This window comes from Lacerta agilis, chromosome 2 (genome assembly GCF_009819535.1).
Source record: "Lacerta agilis isolate rLacAgi1 chromosome 2, rLacAgi1.pri, whole genome shotgun sequence".
Taxonomy (NCBI): Eukaryota; Metazoa; Chordata; class Lepidosauria; order Squamata; family Lacertidae; genus Lacerta; species Lacerta agilis.
This window is the reverse complement of record NC_046313.1, coordinates 3,319,916-3,341,371: the sequence shown is the minus strand read 5'-3', so window position 1 is coordinate 3,341,371 and position 21,456 is coordinate 3,319,916. Positions and strand designations below refer to the sequence as shown.

The window sequence follows — 21,456 nt, the reverse complement described above, 5'->3', positions numbered from 1 at the left end:
TGCAAAATAAAGACCATAAACCTTGTCTCTGAAGCTGGATGTGGCTTGGAGGGACAGCACCAACACTCATTAGTCAAGTTAAAAACAGCTTCCTTGCAGTCTTCCTAATTGCAGGCTCCCTACATGACAAGCTCAGCCACAAGCAGTCAGGCCTCTCCCATCTCCCTATCCATCACAGAGCCTACCAGGACTAGAGCAGCGGGGATTCTTTGGGGCTTCATCGGACTGGTCATGGCAGTCAAACTCGCCGTCGCATTCCCAAAGCTTGTTGCTCAGGCAGCGGCCACTGGCACAGCGGAACTCATTGGGGCCACATGTCTGGTACTCTGAGGGGAAAGAGGGAAGGTGGGGGAGATGGGAAAGTCAGGCTGTGCTAAAACATGAGCCTCTTCTTCCTACGTAACAAGCTCCAATGATATGAAAGTCAACATGCATGTGAAGGAAAAGTAAATGGGGATACATCCTATCACTGGAGTCAACTCCAGGGGGCCCTGGGGGCCCAAGCACCCAAAGTCCAAAACAGTTTAATAAAAAAATTAAAAATGGAAAAAACAAACCATAAAAAACCAATAAAATTCAAGCATATAAATTATTCAGAAAAACAACTGCTAACCACCTGCCCACTCAGAAGAATCTGAGATCAAGTGATTGTCCATCAAGCTCAGAACTTAGGTTAAACCCGGCTGGCCGTGGGTTTGCAGAGGCACAACAGTGGCTTTCCCAGGCTTGCTACCAATATGAGTACAGATTGGTGCACCATTACGAAGTCATCAGGGATAAAAGAGGCTGAAACTGGGACACACTGTCAGACCACCATGACCAAAGGACACAGTGGTGATGGGAGGGCAAAACACAGAGGGCTAGACAGTCTCTGAGAGCTGACAAATGAAAAACAGCGATTGGAGACCTCAAAGAACCACTTTTTGAACCCCCGTCATTTACACTGTCCTCCCTTGCTCTCACTTCCAGCCAGCTGTGCTTGCCAGTCTGATTGGCTATGTAGCACTGGGACACCACCCATTTACTATGCGATCCCCCAACTGTCTGGAATCACCCATGAGACTCCATGAAAAACAAATAAATAACAAGTGGGGAAACAGTGGCAACAAGCACAATATGTTTTTTTCCAGAAATATCCCCCTTACCCTGAAATATCTACTTTCAATCCGAAAACCCGAACTGGAGAATACTTGGAGGGTTCTAGGTCTGTACTCACCACAATCTGGGGCTTCATCAGAGCCGTCCACACAGTCTTGGTCATGATCACACACAAAATGTTTGGGGATGCACTGTCGATTGCTGCACATGAACTCCCGTTCGTCACATGTGTTGTTGTACACTGAAATCAGACATCACAACATGTGTAGTCATTTCCCCTTACTCTCTTTTGCAACCCAGCCCCTCTTACTAAATAACCATTTGGACATTTACTAGTTTTGTAGCATGTAGAATGCACTCCTTTCAAACTTTAAAAAGCACCACACATCATTTTAAACATTTATAACATCCCTGGACATTTAACGTTCCTAACAAACAGTTACAGTCCCTCCAGGGGTTGTAAAGAAATTCTGGCAGAGGGGTAGGAGAGAATGAGGCATGACCTCTCCCAGACCTCCCTGGGAAGAATCGGGGAGGCTATAGCACCCACAGATGTCGTTTGACCCCATGACTGCTCCCTTAGGAAGCAGAATGAGGGGAACGCTGGGAGCGAATTCTCTGCCAAAGAATGACTGCCATAAAGAGTGGAAAGATTCCTCCTTCAATTGGACTAATTGGGAAAAACTAAGAATCACTCACTGGACAAGACATGTAATGCAGGCTGTGACTTAATCAGCTGTTGTGTAAGAATTGAAATTTCTGAAGGCATTTAAATGGAATTTTAACATCTTGAGGGAAAATCCCTGCAGCAGAATGGAGAAGAAGGGAGGCAGACGGTTTAATGCTACACTGAGATTTCTGCCTTTGCTTTTTTCTGCCCTCTCCTGATTAATGAGAAGAGGTAAGTGTTGGGAAGCGTGGGATTGTTTGGCTACCGACTGAATGCTTATTTGATTTGTGATTGTGATTGTCTCAGTACATCGTTCAGTGTTGCTGGAGGAAGAAATGCAGGAATTGTAATTTATGACTCTTCAGACTGGTAAGAATGCAGTCTACCCTCTAACTATGGAAGGAACCCAGGCTACGAAGAGGTTGAGAGGAATGTGACGCAGCTTGGCACAGAGGCAGACATATCGGGCAGACATATCAAAATAGGTGATCTGGAATAGCACTGGATGCGACAGGCTGCCTGGGCAGGTGTTTCTGTGTTAAACCATCAATTATGGTTTACTGTGGCATGTGAACTGGGCCAGTGACATGCCACTAGGGAGGATTTTTCGTACCTACCATGGAATCCCTTTTATCTCTCCTCTATGGTGTCTTTAACACTAACCCATATTCCCACCCAGCACTGAGGAGGAAAAGGGAAAATGCAACACAAGCCAAACCAGTCTGAGGGAACTAGTGGAATAAGTCTGCAAGAAACCATCCAACATGTGATCATGATCAGAATTTGAGCACTGCGAAGAAGTGACTCACAGCAGCCAGCAGCCACACTCTCATCAGCTCCATCATTGCAGTCTTTGTCCCCATCGCACAGCCAGCGTTCCGGGACACACACGTAGCTGTTTGGGCACTGGAAGGAACCTGTAGCACAAGTGCTGTGACCTGGAGGAGCAGAAGCCACTGATCAAAAGGGATATGTGATTACTCAACAGAGTCAAAATAAGTACTCAGGTAGAAGGAGGTTGCTGCTGCTCTCAACACTACAAGTAAATGGCACTTTTTGTGAGGGTTCGGTTCTGGAGGTCCACATGTAAAGACAAAATCGTGTAAAACCAGGAACCCCCGGAACCGTCATTCCCCACAAGGTGGAGGGCTACTTATTTGGCTCTGGAAAGCTCCTGGAGGCATGGAGCTCTGGGAAAGAGGCATGAGGACTCTAGGATGTTCCCAGAGTCCTCGTGCCTTCTTCTATTTGTCCTATAATGATGCCTCCTCTGCATCACAGCCCTTCCTTTTTCTTCTTCTTCACTGTGATCAGGGGTGCATACGCTGATATTTGGGATGTGAGGAGGGGCCAGTGGATAGATGGCCTTGCTTTGTGGCAAAGACCTAGATACAATGACATTTTTTTAAAAAAAGTCCTTCCATAATTCTATTATTAAGACCCAGAATGCTTTCCCATCTTCACACCCTCTCTCCCTCCTAAATTGGAAGCGAAGGCTTACTGCAACGGTGGTCCTCGTCAGAGCCATCTCCACAATCATCTGCACCGTCACACACCCATTGCTTGGAGATGCAGCGGTGATTCTTGCATTCAAACATCACTGGGACGCATAACTTATCTGGGGGAGAAAATAGGCACTTCTGTAACCAAAAACTAAACCACCCTAAGGATTTGAAAAGAGTCCTAAATCCCAACCCCTTCTCCAGCATTTTTGCACAATAAATAATAATGCCATTTAAATATGTATTAATCATTGGATCTTGCATTGAGCAAGGCATTTTGATTAGATAACTTCCAATATCCCTTCCAACTCTAAAATTCTACACTTCAGGAACCAATCCTATTGCTCACAGTCACGGTGCAGACGCAACACTTACTGCAGTGTGTCTCATCCTCGCCATTTTCACAATCGGTCTCTTTATCACAGGTCCAGGTCATGGGGATGCATCTCCCACTGCGGCAGGCAAAGTAGTTGGCTGGGCACTTGGATTTTCTCACAATACCTGGGGAAGGCAGGGAAGGAGGAGAGAGAATAAATAAATCAGGGAGTGATGGAAGTCACCTAGAGATATATCCCACCATCACCATTTTAAGGGGTTTAATTTAAAAGCAAGAAATTACAAAACAGGCAGTAACCAGCGATTCTTGTACATTTCACCTTATAAGCAGGAGATTCAACAACAGTTAATATTGCAACTCCACAGCCGTTCCTTGGTTTATTTTTATTTTCCTCCTTCTCCCACCCGTTAATAGTGTGATAGCTCAGTCAGTGGAGCTATGAGTCTCTTAATCTCAAGTTTTTTGGGTTGGAGCCCCATGTTGGGAAAAAGATTCCTGCATTGCAGGGGGTTGATGATCCTCATGGTCCCTTCCAACTCTACAGTTCTGTGATTTGATGAAAACAAATACTGAGCTGATATGGAAGATGGTAGTCCTCCTTTTCTTCCTGAAATGGGGGGTTAGGAACATCGCAGTGTTTGGAAGGTACTGCTCAATTTGGATTTCCCCATTTTATCTGGCTTCCCTGAAAGGAAGGTGTATAAAGGCCAGAAGATGCGAACCAGAGGAGGATTTCTCCTTCAGCTTAAAACCAAGGCTTCCATCTCTCTCCAAGTCCAAGTGTCCCCTCCGTCCCACCAAGGCCCAACACCTGCCAGTCCGAGGGCTAGTCTCAGACATTCAGCTCACCTGGGCAGTTCTGCTCATCGGAGTAGTCTCCACAGTCATTGCTGCCATCACACAACCAGGATGGAACATAGCACATGGATGTGTGCTCACACTTCTGAAAGGTGGTACTTTTTACTCCCAGTTTGAAAAAGCTGCTGCAGTCCGTGGCGGCTATTAAGAGACGAAACAAATCCTGCAGTCATGTAAACTGTGTGTGAATCACACAGCACTTATTTTTTGTAAACCATTCCAATAGCAGGTGTGCCAAATTTTAGGGCTGCAAAACAGTGTTTCCCAGACTTTTGATAGCTGGGGCTACAGTCTTTAATTTTTTTTGACATCAGGCAAAGATCAGGGATGGACCGGATAATAATGCTTCTGGGATTCCTCTGTGCCTGACATCTGCATTACAGGCTGTGGCAGGGAACATTCCCTTTCCTCTGGATGATGTTGCCACTCATGATTTAGCGGGGGTGGGAGTGGGGAATCAATGCTGCATGGGAACTTCCCAACCCAAAAGGCCAGTGTTCTTCAACCTTGGGTCCCCAGATGTTGGACTACAATTTCCATCATTCCTGACCATTGGCCAAGTTGGCTGAGGATGATGAGAGTTGCAGTTCAACAATATCTGGGAAGCCAAGGTTTCAATAAATAGATATACATACATACATACATTAAAATTATATTTTACACACACCCCCACATAATTGTAGTAAAATCTCTAAGTGGTTTACAAAAAATTATCAATAAATCCAGTTTAAATTATTTTAAAACATTTATAAAAATTTTAAATTATCAGTAACAAAGATTAAAAACCTGCCAACATCTATGTGTTTGGGTAGGCTTGCTTAAACAAAAATGCTTTAAATAGTTGCCAAAAAGGGAAGGTGCTTGCCTCGTGTCAATATGCAGGGAGTTCCAAAGCACAGGTCCTGCCACATTAAAAGTTTGCTTTCTCATAACTGGGGAATGAGTATGGCATTTGCAACTGTGGGCATATATGGGATAAGATGGTCCTGCAAGGTTGAAGAATGCTACAACAGGTGATGGAGTGGTCAGTGTATTCACTGTGGTCTGGTGGCTTAGGTTTTCAACCTACAATTCAGTCTTCCTTGTGGCATACTAGTCTACCCTGCTGATTGCTTTGGGAACCTCTGCTGGAAATTTTGGGATGTTCTAAGTTCCATACTCAACTCCAGAGTCCCTGCTGCAGGGATGGGGAATCTGTGGCCCTCCAGATGTTGCTGGACTACAACTCTGATCATCCCTGACTGCAGACCATGCAAGCTAGGGCTGATGGAAGTTAAGAGGGCAATGGTGTCTGGAGAGTCACAGCTTCCGCACCCCTATCCTAATGGCAGTGCAGATCCATACTGCCAGCTCTTTTCCTCTTGCATCTTTCTTTTCATCTGGCACGGATGCTGCAGCAGGAAGATTCCTGCACTGAGCAGGAGCCAGGATTAGATCACCTCTAAGCTCCTTTGAACAATAACCTTCTATGATTCTATGGCTGCCTTTTTTCTAACAGAGCTGCATTATTTCTTCCTCCCAATCTGCATCTTCACCTGTTTTGCACACACAGAGATATACAGTTCTTCCTCCAGCTTCTTTCAAGACTGCCACAAAGCATTCAGCTAAATGCCTGCCATGGATGAGCTGCCAAGAGCAGATATATCAGCTGGTGTTCGATGGGGAAGGGGCTAGAAAGCAACAAGGGCTCTCTTTCTTGAGGGAAGAGCAGTCTGGATTGGCCCTGGCCAACTGGAAAACAGCTGATATGCGAGAGAGAAGTGTGGAGTGGGGGAAACCTGTAGAAAAGTGTGTGCCATGGCATTTCACATGCCCGTGTTAAAACTCACAGCAGTTCATCTCGTCTGAAGCATCCTCACAGTCTATTTGATGGTTGCAGCGGCTTGAGTTACTGATGCAGGTCCCGTCCCGGCAACGAAACTCTGTGGCAGCACAGCTAGTCTCTGAAATGAATGGGCAGCACGTTATCATCGCCATCATCACATCCATTTTGTATGCCAATCTGGTGCCAATGAGTTCAGACCAGCATGCATACATGGCCCCACAACAGCCCTGTGAGGGAGGCTAGGCTGACAGACTTGATGGAGCCAGGTGGCCGAATGTGGATTTCTAACTCTCATCCAAATCGAACACTCTAGCCACCAATATGCTGGCAACAGGATTAGGTACTTTAGAGAGCTGAATAATGCCCTCTGAGGACAGGGCTTAGCTTGTCAAGCTAAACCACTGTTTCCATGTGCATGAATCAGGATGAAGACAACCAACAATGGATGAGCACTGTCCATGGTTAAGTCTGCTGGATGCTCTGCATTAAGCATTAAGCATTAGGTAACACAGTGTAACAGGGAAGCCAAACTGCAGCTCCAGAAGGCTAGTGCAAACAAATGCTTAGTAGAGCAGGGGAAGGCAATGAAACATTTTCCTCGCCCCTTAACCTTGACAGATAGCAGAGGTAGCCCTCCTGAACAGCACTTACTGTTGCAAGGCACTTCATCTGAGTTGTCCCCGCAGTCGTCCCTACCATTGCACCAGTCTCTGCTGTGCACACAACGCTTGTTGGTGCAGTGCAGGTAGCCCTTCTTACATTTGCGGTTGTCTGCAACATAAAACATATGAGTGAGTGAGTGAGTGAGTGAGTGAGTGAGTGAGTATGTGTGCAAAAGGACCACACACAGAGAGAATAAATGAATGAATGCATGGAATTCAACCTAGCAGAGTCCCACTGAGAAGGCTTATGTAGAGTTCAGCCACATTAAAGTTTCTTAAAACAGAATCTAAACATGTCCCTGCACCAAGTGTTTTTGGCACAATGGAAATATCTGGGTGTAGAGTGGCAAACAGGGCCCTTCTCCCACCTGCTCAGCACAATGTGGGCTATGGCAAGGAGAAGTAGATTATAAGGCAGGACTTATTGTATCCTTCATCTGCTGGAACTCACAATTCATTTAGGTCCAGCGGTAGAGGTCTTCACCTGAACACCAACTGCTGGAGGGAGGACTATTACCTGCTCAAGCCCTGTCTGTGAGCTTCCCAGAAGCACCTGGCTGGCCACTGTGGAAAGCACAGGCATTTGGTATGATCCAGCAGGGCTTTAGCGGCCCCATTCTCACAACACAGGGGTGATAATGAGTATGTCCCCCTAAGATGCTACTCTGCGAATAGAGACCACTAATGCTATAAAAAAGAGCCAAAACCATTTGTGTGGGAAATTTTACTTGACTGACACATCTATCATTCAGAGAGAGAGAGAGAGAGGGAGAGAGAGTGCTGTAGTTTATAGAGAGTAATGCAAAGGTCCTTGACCAAATACTCTTCTTCTTTATTAATTTTGTATACCACCGTTCATCCACAGAGCTCAGGATGGATCACAACATCTGTGTGTAGAGCTTTAGACCTTAAGAACTCTGCTTTCTTCCAAGGATACAAGAAGGGCAGCACTCTAGCCAACCCAATCCACTTCTCTCATGTTAACCATGGGATGAATTCCCCCCCCCCAAAATGGTCAGAGGAAAAAGGAAAAGTGGCAGCTAGCCCCTTGGTGCAAGTCGCATTATTAGCCCCCATGGGTGCAAGAGGAATAATCCAATTTATGCATAGGCAGAGGGAGGAAAGAAGAAAAGCAGGAGGAACACAGGAAGGAGCCTTACTGCAGTAGGACTGCTTCTCATCCGACTTGTCCTTGCAGTGGGCCACGCCGTCACAGGTGTGGCTGAAATCAATGCAGTCACCATTTCCACACTCGAACTCATTGAGCACGTTACAGGTGGAGTTGGGCGCTAAGGAAGGGAGAACAGGGATGAGTGTAAGCAGAATGAGCCCAGTATTTCATTTCACGGGAGACTGTTTCAGGTGTGTCTCACGTTCACAACCACCTGTACACTTGCACCTGACATCTGGGAGGGGAAAATGCTGGAACTGGTACTAGCAAGTGAAAGGCACCTTCAGAACAGTGGGGGTGGGGGTGGGGTGAGGGTTATCAGGTCAAAGTAATATTCTGATCTAATGGAAATATAATAAATTAGTTGATTAATTGAGTTATTTAAGTAATTACCAAAGCTTCTAAGAAGTAGTGGCATATGAACAAAAGTCACCACAGAATATTTATATGCATTCACTATGACCCCCTGCACAAGTCATATTTATGATGCGCTCATGTCCTGCTTATAGTCTCCCCATGGTATCTGGCTGACCACTGTGAGACACTGAACTAGAGAGGCCTAATCCAGCAGGGCTCTTCTTTGTGTTCTTATGACAAGGAACTAGTGCCATCAAGAGCACTGAGAGATTCATGCATCCCAAATAAACTTCTAAAAAGGGGGCCATATTTTCACAGCTGTTTTATACTTAGGATAATAGAAGTGTAGAGTTGGAAGGGACCACAAGGGTCATCTAAACTCCTGCAATACAGGAATCTTTTGTCCAACATGAGGCTCCTGACCCTGACATTAAGAGTCTCATGCTCTACCAACTGAGTTATCCAGCAGCTGTTATTGGTGGATGCTTGATGCCAGTCTTCTGCCAGAAGTGAAGCCTGAAGTTGATGGTTTTTTTTCCTGTGCCTTTTTGCATTCCACTCTAACTTCTTATGCACATAAATGAGTTCATATTAATTATTTAATTGCCACATCAAACACTCTTCTTTTGGTCTACACAAAATACTGAAGCTGCTGCCCTGCTTATATTCTGGGACTGCTGTAATCCCACAAACACAGCTACATATTACATGCATTTCCAGACCAAAGAATGTTTCATGCAATACTACAGACCTGGGGCCCATGAGACCTGCCAGACTGGTAGATTAGTGGGTGGCAGAGCCCGTGAGAGGCTGTTGCAGAAAATCTGCATAATTCTGCAACCCATGGGTTTGCATGTGTGCATGTGTGTAGAAATTGCTTTGTTCATTTGGAAATATAACAAACAGTCCCTCCCTTTTCCTCCAGCCTGTGCACAGCACTCAGGTTTTTGCCCTACCATGCCCCTTAGCATGGATGTATCTCATGGAAACAGACGCAACCATATGATCTTCATATGCCCCATACAAACACTTCATATGGGTGCTCACCTTTGCAAGTAAGATCCTCCTGAAGGATCTTGTCACCACGACAAGAACAGGAGGTTTCACCCTTGGCTGAGAGAAGGCATAGGTCCTGGCAACCACCATTGTTTGCTCTGCACAGAGAGAGTTCACCTGGGTAGAAGAGTCAGAGCAGAAGAGAAACAGATACAGCAAAATCAGAGTTGGGGGAATATGGGTTGAACAGCCACAGGTCACTCCAGACTAGGTCACCCTCCTCCCTCCACTCTGCAGCTGGGTGCATGAGAACACTTGCTTTTGCAGAACAAAATTAGCCTGTGAAAGTCACTAGCATAAAAAGGATTAAACTAATTAATGGGAAAAGAGACATAACCATGTACATTATTTATGATAGCTCAGAATGTCTATTAATTATGGTAGTTCAGAATGGAGCCTCCATATTTAGAAAAGGTAAAGGTAAAGGGACCCCTGACCATCAGGTCCAGTCGTGTCCGACTCTGGGGTTGCGGCGCTCATCTCGCTCTATAGGCCGAGGGAGCCGGTGTTTGTCTGCACACAGCTTCTGGATTATGTGGCCAGCATGACTAAGCCACTTCTGGCGAACCAGAGCAGCACACGGAAACGCTGTTTACCTTCCCGCCGGAGCGGCCCCTATTTATCTTCTTGCACTTTTGACGTGCTTTCGAACTGCTAGGTGGGCAGGAGCTGGGACTGAGCAACGGGAGTTCACCCCGTGGCAGGGATTCAAACCGCCGACCTTCTGATCGGCAAGCCCTAGACTCTGTGGTTTAACCCACAGCACCACCTCTCTCTAATTACCAGATATGGAGGTAGGAGAAGGAGAAGGTAGAGCATCTCTCTAATTACCAGATATGGAGGTAGGAGAAGGAGCAACAATTGAAGACTACCTACTGTGCCTTTCATGTGTTACTTCCTGGGGGGCTGCTGTGTTGGGCTAGGTGGATATTTATTTGCACAGTTTGCATCCCAGTGGACACCTGTCTGTGCGCTCCCTCGCTCCGTCTTGGGTGTGCGTAGCCCAAACAAAGCTGAGCCAAAGAAATGGCAATCTATCATATAGCCTAAGGCAGTGATGGTCAAAATTGGCCCTACAGCTGTTTTGGGACTAAAACTCCCATCATCCCTAGCTAACAGGACCAGTGGTCAGGAATGATGAGAACTGTAGTCCCAAAACAGCTGGAGGGCCAAGTTTGGCCCTCACTGGTCTAAGGGATACAATATGCTCCACTTGCCGAAATGGAACAAATCTCCATCAGAGAAAGAACAAGGGTTGCACCAGCACTGTGGATGGACAACAGAGCAAGCTATGTGGGTAGGTGCAGGTGGCTCTAAGAGTTCTGCTGAGGGCCAGAGAGAAAGAAAGGGCCAAATCACTGAGGAAGGGCACAATTTGAGAGCCTACAAGGATCACAGGTAGAACTGGAGGGTAAACAAAGAGAGGGGCACCATTCTACCCATCTTGTGTTTTCCAAAGGGGTCACTCTCCAACTGCACCACCACCCCAAGAGGCAAGCTGTTTTCCTTACAGCTGTTGGTGTCATTGGCCACAGCAATGATGCCCATGGGTTGCTGGGGGATGTCAATGCGCAGGTGCTTCATGTCGGAGCCCACATATTTGTTGGCACGCTGCACAGCACGACGCACCCAGTCTGTCCAGAAGATGTAGTCACCATAGACGGCCAGGCCAAAGGGGTGCACTGGTTCTGCCTTCAATATCACCTGTTGGGGATTGCCACAAAGTTAGTGGGGAGGAGAGAGACAATGGCCACGGCTACTGACCAAGCACATGCATCAGTGGTAGCTTCACATGCACCTCTCAGCACGGGACTAACTAGTGTATTCATATTCTATCATATCATTATCAGCTGTAAGCAGCTTGCTTTACTGTGGTTTGTGCACTGTGACTCCTTATCCAAGCAACTACATTGGTGCCCCGCTAGACGAATGCCTCGCTAGACGAAGGCATTCGTCTAGCGGAAGGCTGCCCCGCAAGGCGAATTTGTCAATGGGGCTGCCTCGCAAGACGGAAAAAATCGCTAGACGAAAATACTCACAGAACGAATTATTTTCGTCTAGCGAGGCACCACTGTACTTCTAATTTTCCTTTGCCTTCCATCCCACTTGTTCTTGAGGACTGGGAACTACAGTAAGTCTGCAATGTAGACACATTTAACTTGTGCGCAATCAGCTTTATGCAAGTCACATCTATCTATCTATCTATCTATCTATCTATCTATCTATCTATCTATCTATGGTAGAAAGGGGCGGGGTTCCAGGGGAAATGACTTTGTCAATCCCACAGGCCACTGACTGTATATGATTTTGGCTTTAGGCATGATGCCTGGAACTTAACTCCCACATAAATTGGGGGTGGGGTGTATTCTCTAAAATGATGCAGCTAAAGTGAATAGATTATGAGCCTGCCCCAAAATGCTAGATCCAGGGTCTGGTCTGAAGGCACAGAAGGCCACCAGAAGGCTGAAGCTAAGTAGGTCTGGATAAGGTCAATCTCTGGATGGGAGGCTGCCTAGGAACCACACATATGCTTTCTGGGGCTCCATGATAAGGGAAAGGTGTGACTTAAGTGCAAAAAGTAAATATAAAAATAAGTTATGTTTCAATATACATACAAGCACTTTGAAGATTTTAGGCTTTTTCTGAAACAACAACTTAAAACTGTCCTAACCAAGATAGTGAGACCCTCTAGTCACAAATTTCTATGCAGGTAGACAGAATTAATTAGTCCCAATTTCTTCCTTTCTCTCTAATCTGTCCCTATTGCAAGATGAGCCACACTGGCAGGATGCCCAGTTTACTGAGTGGTAAAATGTGTCTCACGGTAGGTTACCACTTGGTAAAGAGCCAGTGATCTATTGGTCACAGCACTGGATGAGGACGGGGGGCGGGGGGAGCCTGTGTCCAAATCCTCAGTCACAATTAACTTAGTTAACACATTTGGATCTCATATTTTATGGTAAAAACCCTCCCGAGGCAGCCTACAAAAGTCATTAAAATACACATATAAACATGAAACTGAGTGTTAAACCATCAGCTGAACACCAAGCTGGTGGGAGGCGGGCAGACTTTAAAATGTGCTCTAAAGGCAGCCCTGTAAAGGGAAGCTTTTTAATGTGTCATGTTTTATTATGTTTTTATATACATTGAAAGCTGCCCAGAGTGGCTGGGGCAACCCAGTTGGATGGGCGAAGTACAAATAATAAAATTCCTGTTGTTGTTGTTGTTAATAATAATAATAATAATACCATCAACAAGGAGCCATATGCACTGCCTAAGGGAGTTCCAAAGATGTGGGGTCCCCACTGAAAAGGCTCTGTCCCTAGTAGCTGCCAACCAGACAGCTGTTAAAGGTGGACGCCTCAAGTCTCATGCAGGTTCATATATGTGCAGGCAGATGTAACCTGGTCTCAAACAATATGTGGCTTTAAATCCCAAAACCAACACTTAAAAATTGTGCCCGGGAATGAATAAGCAATTAATGTAACTGGTACACAACTGGTATAACATGATCTAAAGCTTGAACCTACTTGGGTAACCTTGGCCCAGTCACTCTCTTTCAAGCTAATCTACCTCTGAACAAAGACATTGGATTCTTATCTCATTATACATGACAAAGCTATCTTTAGCCATCTCACCCCTTGCTTTTTCCTTTAGGACTAATTGCAGTAGTTAACAGTCATCAACAGGTTTTCCACACCCATCAGCCAATCACCCATTCCCACCACCCTTTTGAGTAATACCCCTCCCCACCCTCTCACTATGTATAAGGGTCTGGTGACTTCTGTTTCAGGGTATCTGAAGAAGTGTGCATGCACACGAAAGCTCATACCAAGAACAAACTTAGTTGGTCTCTAAGGTGCTACTGGAAGGGATTTTTTATTTTTTATTTTGTTTTGACTACCTCACATGGTTGCTGTTAGGTGGGGAAATTGGGACGTGGGGGGAGGAGAATAATATACAATGCTTTGAGCTCCTTGGGGAAAAAAGATAGGCTATTAAGTGTAATAAAATATATACATGGCCTTTAGAATTTGCCCTGAGCCGGAGATACACACTATTAATTTTGGCAGCAAGATGATGTTCAGACATTAAAACAATGATGGCCAAGGATCAAAACCTGAGAGCAGAAGGAAAGACAAAAGACCATGTTCTTAGGCTCCACATATGACTACACTGACTCTCTGGAAGTTTGTCCATTATTCGTGATGTGTTTATTTCACAAAACAAAACACTCCATTATTGAGGTAGCAAATACACAAGTGCTCTGTTTTACTACCACTCAAAGCTCTGTTTTATGGACTGGAAACAATCAGTAGTTTATAACACAATTGCAAGTGCTTTGAAAGAGGCATCTCTTCCCATGGTGTGCATCAGCCTTTGCAACCTGGTTTCCTTGTGATGGCTTGGACTACAAGTCCCATCAAACCCAGCCAGCATGGTTGTGCTAGCTTGGGCTGATGGGAGTTGTAGTCCAAACCTGCTGGATGGCACCAGGCTGAGAAAGGCTTGTGTACACATACATTTGTTTATCCCACGACTGCTTTCATTAAACCGATTTAGCAGGTTTTTTTTTAAAGCAAAGCAGAAACCTACACCACCTTTTTAACTAGACGCAAAATTGAGGTGCAAGTAGTGATTCTTCTTTCAATCTGTCTTCTACTTCTTAAAAAAACACAAAAAACTGTCTCCAGTTACTGGACAAGAAATGGGGGGTGGGGTGCCCTCTGTAGACTTTCATGTCCCTCAGTGACTAAAAAAAACAAGACCTTCATCATACTGGTCCATTTCCACATCTGTGAGAAATGGTCTGCTACACCCCATGGTCAAAAGGCAAGAAGTGACTAACTTTTGAGACTTTATAGTAGAGATGGGCAACCTATAGTCCTCTGGGTGTTGCTAAGACTCCAACTCCCATCAACCCCAGCCAGTATAGCCACAGGCAACAAATGATGGGAGTTGTAGTGCAGCAAACACCTGGAGGGTCACAGCTTCACCACCTCTTCTTTAGAGCCTGCTAACGCCAGACCCCCTGGGAAGAAGCCCTGCTGACTTACATATCGTTTGGTGCCGTCGTATTCACACCGCTCTATCTTGTCCAGTGTGGCATCGGAGAAGTAGATTTTCTCAGCCTTGTGATCAATGGCCAGACCATTGGGGGTGCGAATGTCTTTGTCGATGATGGTGATCATGTTGGCACCTGATAGTGTAGCCCGCATGATGCTGGGATGTTGTTCATTCCAGTTGGTCCAAAACATCAGGCTGAAGGGAAGGGGAAAATTGATTATTGAGGAGCATGTTCATATGCCTTGAGCAAGCTTTTTGCTACCACCTCTCTGACTCTGAAAGACTGTTTGGTCAGCTGTGGCTGGAATGTTTTACAGTGAAGCTTGTCCAGAGCAACTGGGAAAGCTCATTCCGGTGGTTCCTTAGACTTCCAGTTCGCATTCACTCCCAGTCTGCCTAGACATCACCACTCAGGGTATACACACAAAGGTGTGCATAGGCCTTTTCTAATGATATACCTCTTTGGAACTCCCTTCTCCAAAAGTGCACTTGACTCCCTTTCAGAAAGATACACAGTTTGCTGGGTTTAGTGAACATTTTGGTTTTCAACTTGATGGTTTGGATAACAATGCTGTAGATTTTAAAATCTTAACCATTGTCTAAAACTAATTTGTACTGTATAAATATTGTAAATTGCTTTGGGAGCCCTTGAAGGTCAAGTGTTTGCATACCATTCAGTATAAAAACATTTAAATGAATCAACGAATAAGAATAATCAGATTCCCCAGTGATTCTAGGGGTTTGCACACTGGAACCTACTTCTGGCATTCATCCAACACAAAGGCTCGAGGATGGTCATCCCCCGACATGGTGATGACGGTCTCTCTCTCAAAAGCTCCCTCGCGGGTCTGATTCACAGTATGCCGGGTGATGGTGGAGGTGGTGTAGCTCGTCCAATACAAAGTGTCCCAGCCTCGGTGGTAGGCCAGCCCCTCAACAGAGCCAACATCTGGAGAAGGTAAAGCATGGTGTAACTTCAGCAAAAGAGTGGTTTCCTTACACAGACTTTTAACTCTCAGGCTTTAGCAACTGGATGTCCACTCTATGCTCTCCCCACCCAGTCTGCTCAAGAAATCTGTCTCAAGCCCTGCTCTGCTATCAGTTAAGCACAGCTTACCTAGCTTGGCTGCTGTGTTTCTTTGATCTCAGAAGAAGCTTCTGAGCAAACAGTGTGGTTCACGCATAATGCTAAGCCAAATTATGGCTTACCATGAATGAGCAAGTGTAGTGGTGCCCAGTGAGAAAGTTGCAGCCACTTCACTCCTCCCTCTGTCCTGCTGCATTAGTGGAAGCTAAGCCTTCATTGAGCTACCTGGTTTTTCCCTAGGCCTGATCTTACAAAGGCTTATCTTCTCTACGAGCCCTTATACAATAGCATCAATCATATTCCACAAAGCTCTCAGGCACTGCCACAATTATTTGCTTGCTCGTCCTTTTGTGCTACATCAGAACTACTGGTGATCATGAACAAATGCGAGCTGAAACTTCATCACAGGCTCATGGCTGGCATTCCCACATGTGTAACCTTTAAAATGAAGGAAGGTTGCTTGGCGAGTTGCTTTCACTCTTGTTCAGGACACCTTAAGCCAGAAGAATCATGAAAAGAGTCCAGAGAGGGAAATCTGTGAAAAATAAGGAGCTAGCCTTCCCGCCTAAACCAATCAACAGTCCAGAGAGCAACAACAACCCAGAAAGCTAAACCCACTGCACTGATTCAAGATAAAAGTTTTTTATGAGCAGTCACAGAGAGTGCATACATTACAGATGATGCCACTGATCAGACACCAGTCTTGGATCGCCACTTGAGCAGCAGGTGAGCTTTTTTCTTTTTTCTTTCTTAAGAGGCATGTGGAATATCCATTCACATTTTGGGGGGGGGGGAGACAAAACCACTGCCATTTGAAAAATTGGCCAAGTGATGGGAGGAGGCACCACCCTTTCTTCAGAGCTTACCCCAGGAGAGAAAGAGAATCATGGAATTGTAGAGTTGGAAGGGGCCCCAGGGGTCATCTAGTCCTGCAACGCAGGAACCTCAGCTAAATCATCCATGTAAGTTTATATCAAATGAAGGCCCCTTAAAAGTGGAAATGCTGTTCTGAAAACGTTATCTGTCCAGCATGGGCAGGACTCAACACAAGTGTGCCTGTTTTAAACTATCCACAGTTAGGCAGCATGGCATCGTGCTGCAGACAGTGCTGGACAACAACAACATGGGCACATTTGAATTTCTGACAGACTGCTTAACCATCTAGCTGCTATAAACATAACTTTACTAATTGTCTATATTGATTTAGCCACAGATGCTTTCAACGCAAGGAAACTATTGCAATTAAAGTATCAGCATGGGTTCTTCTGCTGTTTCTCAGCAACGCTTCTTAATTGAGCGCTCCATGATGCATCATAGCAAAGGAGAGACTTTTCTCACATTTGCCTTTGGTAATTGAATACAGCCTGGAGGAAACAATGGCTTGATAATCTGAGACTCTGATGCACCAGTTTCAATTCCTTGCTCTGATATGGAAACTCCCTGGGTGATTGTGGCCAATCTGTCATTCTGGAGTGAGTTACTTCACCATGCTGTTATGAGTGCCCCTGCCAGTCAAAAACAAGCCACAGATGCCCCAGCATGAGCCAAGCTTCACCCATGTGCACAGCTTTAGCTTTAGCAAAGGCTACCATTTCATCATGCCCCTTCAGTTCACGTCTTAAACCAGCAAACTACATGGTAACTCAGTGAATGGAGAGAGGGAGGAGAATATGCACCTTTAGGCAAGAGCCACAGGGCAGCAGAGCCCTCTGTACCTGAGAGCTTAGATGGCCACCACCAGCCATGACGCTACTCAATATAAAGCCAATTCCTATGTTCCTAAAGTAGATCAGCAAAGTACTGTATATTCTGGCGCATGAGACTACTTTTTAATCCAGGAAAATCTTCTCAAAAGTCGGGGGTTGTCTTATACGCTGGGTGGAGAAACTGCGGTTGAGTATATCTCAAACTCTATATTTTAACTGGAAAAGTTGGGGGGTCATCTTATACGCCGGAAAATATAGTAAGCAGAACCAAACCAGGCTCCCCCACCTGTGCAGCCCTGGATCTGCTGCTGCTGCAGGCACTTTGTACATTCTCTGTCATTAAACTTCCCCTGTATTTTTAGGTTTTGCCTCAAACAACGGTCTGGTTTGTGCATCACATTAAACCATAGTTCAAATGAAAACAGTTTAGTCTGAATGATCAGTGGACTGGTGCAAACTGTTGAAAACACAGGTCCCAGACTCCAGCTGTGCTGTCAAGAAACACACCATAGTCCAGGCATTACATGCAAACGAGGTGCTTGTGGTTTGCTTCTCTCCCAATAAACCACATGCAAAAGCATTAGCTTCATGGTTTGTTTGGGGAAATAAACCACAAGTACAGGTTTCAATGACCAAACAAGCTGACTATGGCCTGTTTATTGGCAGTGCAGCAGCAGCAAGAGCAGAGGCGGAGCAAAGTGCTGACAATTGCATCAGTATGCAGCTCCATCACATTCAACCATATTTTATTTTAACTTTGGTTTAATGTGATGTTTGAACCACGTCAATATGTGTGATAAACATCCTAAACTGTTCAGCTGGAATAAAGTCCCAGGGCACTTCTAGATATTGGCTCTTTCCACCTTTTGTGGATGAAGAGACCTGCTGCAGCAGTTTTGATGAAGTTGGATCTGTTAACTGCCTCCAAGGAAGATCACGTGGGAACCCCCATGTATACAGCAGTGAGTTCTGCTAAACGAAGGTGGAATATGCACATAACAAATGTATAATCTGGGTTTAACTGCTGCCTGCAATACATAATAGCACCGTTCAAAATGGTTTTGATGTAATTTTATTGCTGTGAGCCACCCTGCACTTCCTTTCAAGTGGAAGGGAGGGTCATAAATTTGAAATAATCAGCATTATAACTAGTAGACATTGGTGCCCTGTCACTCATTTACTGTAGCATCAGCTTCTGTTTCAATGGCATCTCAGCACTGTAAGGAAAAGGGGACTTGACCTGTATTGGCTCCCTATGTAAACTGAAGGCAAGGCAGGATGACATTATTCTCAGAGTTATGAGCATACTTCAGAGTCAACTCAAACCAAGACAGTACCACATGGCAGGTGGCTCCCAAAGACTACCAATCTCTCAGATATCCCTGACTTAACTCAGGGGAAGGGAAATCTATCAGCATTCCTTACTCCTACAAAAAATAAAAAGCACAGGAGCTCTTTCTTCCACTGGACTAATCATTCAAAGGAGCAGCAACAAGTAAATGCAGAAACCGCTGGCAATTATCCATCTTGGCATGCCTGTATTTGCACGTCTCAGCCCCCAAAATTAATAAACAGAAGGAAACTAATTTGTTCATCTCCATATGCAATGGCACACCCTGCTGCTATGCCCCAAGCCTGTGTTTGAAAACTGAATGAGTCACATGGGGCTCAACTTCCTTCGCCTGCCACTCCAGAAAGGGAGGGAGAGACTGTGCTCAGCCACACACATTAGCAGAGCAAACAGTAACACAAGCAGCAATGCCCTGAGCGCAGAAAGGTTTGAATCTCATTAAACCCACTGCTGTAATTCTGTAATTCCCCCTTCAAGCTCATCAAACGCCCTAAACCAGAATAAGCTCCATATAACCTTTCTTGCTTAGGTTGGCATTAAGCAGCCAGGATTATGCACTCATGAGATAGCCTGTATTTCATATATAAATGTTCAAATTGGGTTTTTGTTTTGCAGGACACAATACAGCACTCTAAACATGAGCTGACTTCCCCTCCCAATGTGCTCCCAATGTACTGTGTCTACAGAACAAATTGGTTGTCCTCAAATAATTAAGACTAGAAGACTGCAAACATATTATTGCAAAGTGTGAACAGGTGCATTAGGATGCTTAAAGCTCCTCACAGAGAGCTACCTCTGTGATGTGACTCTCTTAACAGCTGTGGGAGGAAATAACAAAAGTTAATCAAGGGAAAGCAAAAATTTAGGGCCAAAAATAGCTTATCAGAAAGATCCAAGGTATGCTCAGATTTTAGTAACAATTTCTTCTTGCAAATAGAATGTAAGCAAGGGGAGCTTGCCAAGTTTTGCTGTAGAGCCACTATGCCTTGGAATAGCAGGGATTTATTAATGACCAAAAAGCTTCTTTTCCAGAAACCCACTGGCCATCTGCTCAAACCTTATTCTGGTACCACAGAGACTTTTGCCATTCAAATATGAGGATATATATCCCTGCTGGTGTTTCCCATCTTTCTGCAAAGCCACTGGGCTTGAATCCCGATTGCTCCTTCATTCCCATAAGGACAGGGGTGATCACCACTAGTTTCCTTCCATCTGCAGCCCTGCTTACCATATGCTACACCAGTGTTCTCTGGCCATGGTAGCTGGGCCTTATGGAAGTTGGGAGTTCAACAGATCCCCTGCCTCTATACTAGACGTCACCAGGAAGAGGGATGGAGTGAGGGCGGCTCTGTGGCTCTTGCAATGCTCCAGGTTGGCCAAGGTTGGCCTTGGCAAGTGCTCTGAAGAAAACTGCTCTTGGCAATCAACTGCCAAATAATTTCCTTTGGCAGGGGTGGATCAAGATGATTTATGGATGAAGATCCATTTTATTCACATAAATATTTTTATTTAAGTTGTCTGTTGTTGCTTCAGTTTTCAGTACACCACTTAGAGATATGTTTAATATATTAAGCTGTATAGAAATTAACTAGTATCTATCACCATAAAGCCATGGTACAAAATCAGCCAGAACGTGGTGCCAGGTTTTCCCTACCTCATCTCTTGCTTCAGCCTATGCTCAATCAACCAAACTCTGCAGCTGTCCTTAAGTCGCCAGCCTCGGGGGTTATTCCTGTTCTCCCACTGAACTGTCAGATGGACTCTGTCTGTCTGTCTCTATCTGGAGGTAGCTTAGTGTGAACACAGGAGTGTGCCAACTCCCTGAAAGCAGCTCATAGCCACCTAGATCCTACCTGGTCCTTTTTTACTGCCACACAACACTAAGCTGAACCAAGGCTTGGCTTAGCATGCTGTCCAAACCCAGGTTTGTGGTTTAGTTCTCCTAAACTACCACGAGCCATAAACCAAGAACAAACCTTGCCTAGCAGCAAAAAGGACCATGAAGAAAAAGCGGCTGTGAGCTCCTTTCAGGAAGTAGGTGCACTCACACATTAGCACTAAGCCATGTGTGGCACGTGAACCAGGTCACTGTTACAAAGCCCTGCCCTCAGTTTATTGGGTAGGTTTACAGATTCCAGAATGACTTCCACCATTGCAGAAGAACTCTTTGACTTCCTGCCCACAGCTAGTTCCACCCAGAAGACTTTGTTATGAATTCCCATCAATAGTCCTGCAGGACCCTAGAGTTCTGCTCAAGTCTAGACCATAATCAATCCAGTCCTCTTGAATCCAGCCTTGTACAGTAATACTCACTCTCAACTATGGTCCTGCGTCCACTGCCATCATCATTGATTTGCTGGATGTTGCCAAAGTGAATGTCGCTGAAGAAGATGCGGTTGCTGCCCTTACTGCCATGGTGATAGTCAAAGGCCAAGGCAATGACGTTCTTCATGTGCTCGCCATCTTCAAACGGCTTGATGGGTGCATTGAGGTTGTTCTCATCTGACAAGTGGATACTCTTGAGAATGGTGCGTTCCGAGTATAGCAGGTAGCCATCGTAGTCGCGGCAGCTCACACTGTCTTCAGAGAGCATGCCATGGGCACACGCGCATGTCCGCTGGCCTCCTCCCCGGTACAGGCACAATTGCTCACAACCACCATTATTCTGGGCACACACGTTAGTACCTGCAGAAGAGAGGAAGCATCCAG

General features: G+C 45.3%; 1 protein-coding gene across 5 annotated transcripts in view; it reads right to left on the bottom strand.

Moving 5' to 3' along the window:
• LRP1 (LDL receptor related protein 1) overlaps positions 1 to 21,456 on the bottom strand; it is a 314,902-nt gene that overhangs the window by 46,267 nt on the left and 247,179 nt on the right. For all 5 annotated transcript variants that reach the window (XM_033137230.1, XM_033137222.1, XM_033137247.1 and 2 more), the window contains 14 exons: positions 21,061 to 21,432; positions 15,363 to 15,552; positions 14,594 to 14,798; positions 11,048 to 11,240; positions 9,528 to 9,653; positions 8,113 to 8,241; positions 6,942 to 7,061; positions 6,295 to 6,408; positions 4,457 to 4,606; positions 3,646 to 3,771; positions 3,270 to 3,386; positions 2,578 to 2,706; positions 1,217 to 1,339; positions 186 to 326 (listed from right to left, as the gene is read on the bottom strand). In XM_033137230.1, the coding sequence (XP_032993121.1) occupies positions 186 to 326; positions 1,217 to 1,339; positions 2,578 to 2,706; positions 3,270 to 3,386; positions 3,646 to 3,771; positions 4,457 to 4,606; positions 6,295 to 6,408; positions 6,942 to 7,061; positions 8,113 to 8,241; positions 9,528 to 9,653; positions 11,048 to 11,240; positions 14,594 to 14,798; positions 15,363 to 15,552; positions 21,061 to 21,432 (2,235 nt within the window). The remainder of the gene's footprint in view (positions 1 to 185; positions 327 to 1,216; positions 1,340 to 2,577; positions 2,707 to 3,269; positions 3,387 to 3,645; positions 3,772 to 4,456; positions 4,607 to 6,294; positions 6,409 to 6,941; positions 7,062 to 8,112; positions 8,242 to 9,527; positions 9,654 to 11,047; positions 11,241 to 14,593; positions 14,799 to 15,362; positions 15,553 to 21,060; positions 21,433 to 21,456) is intronic.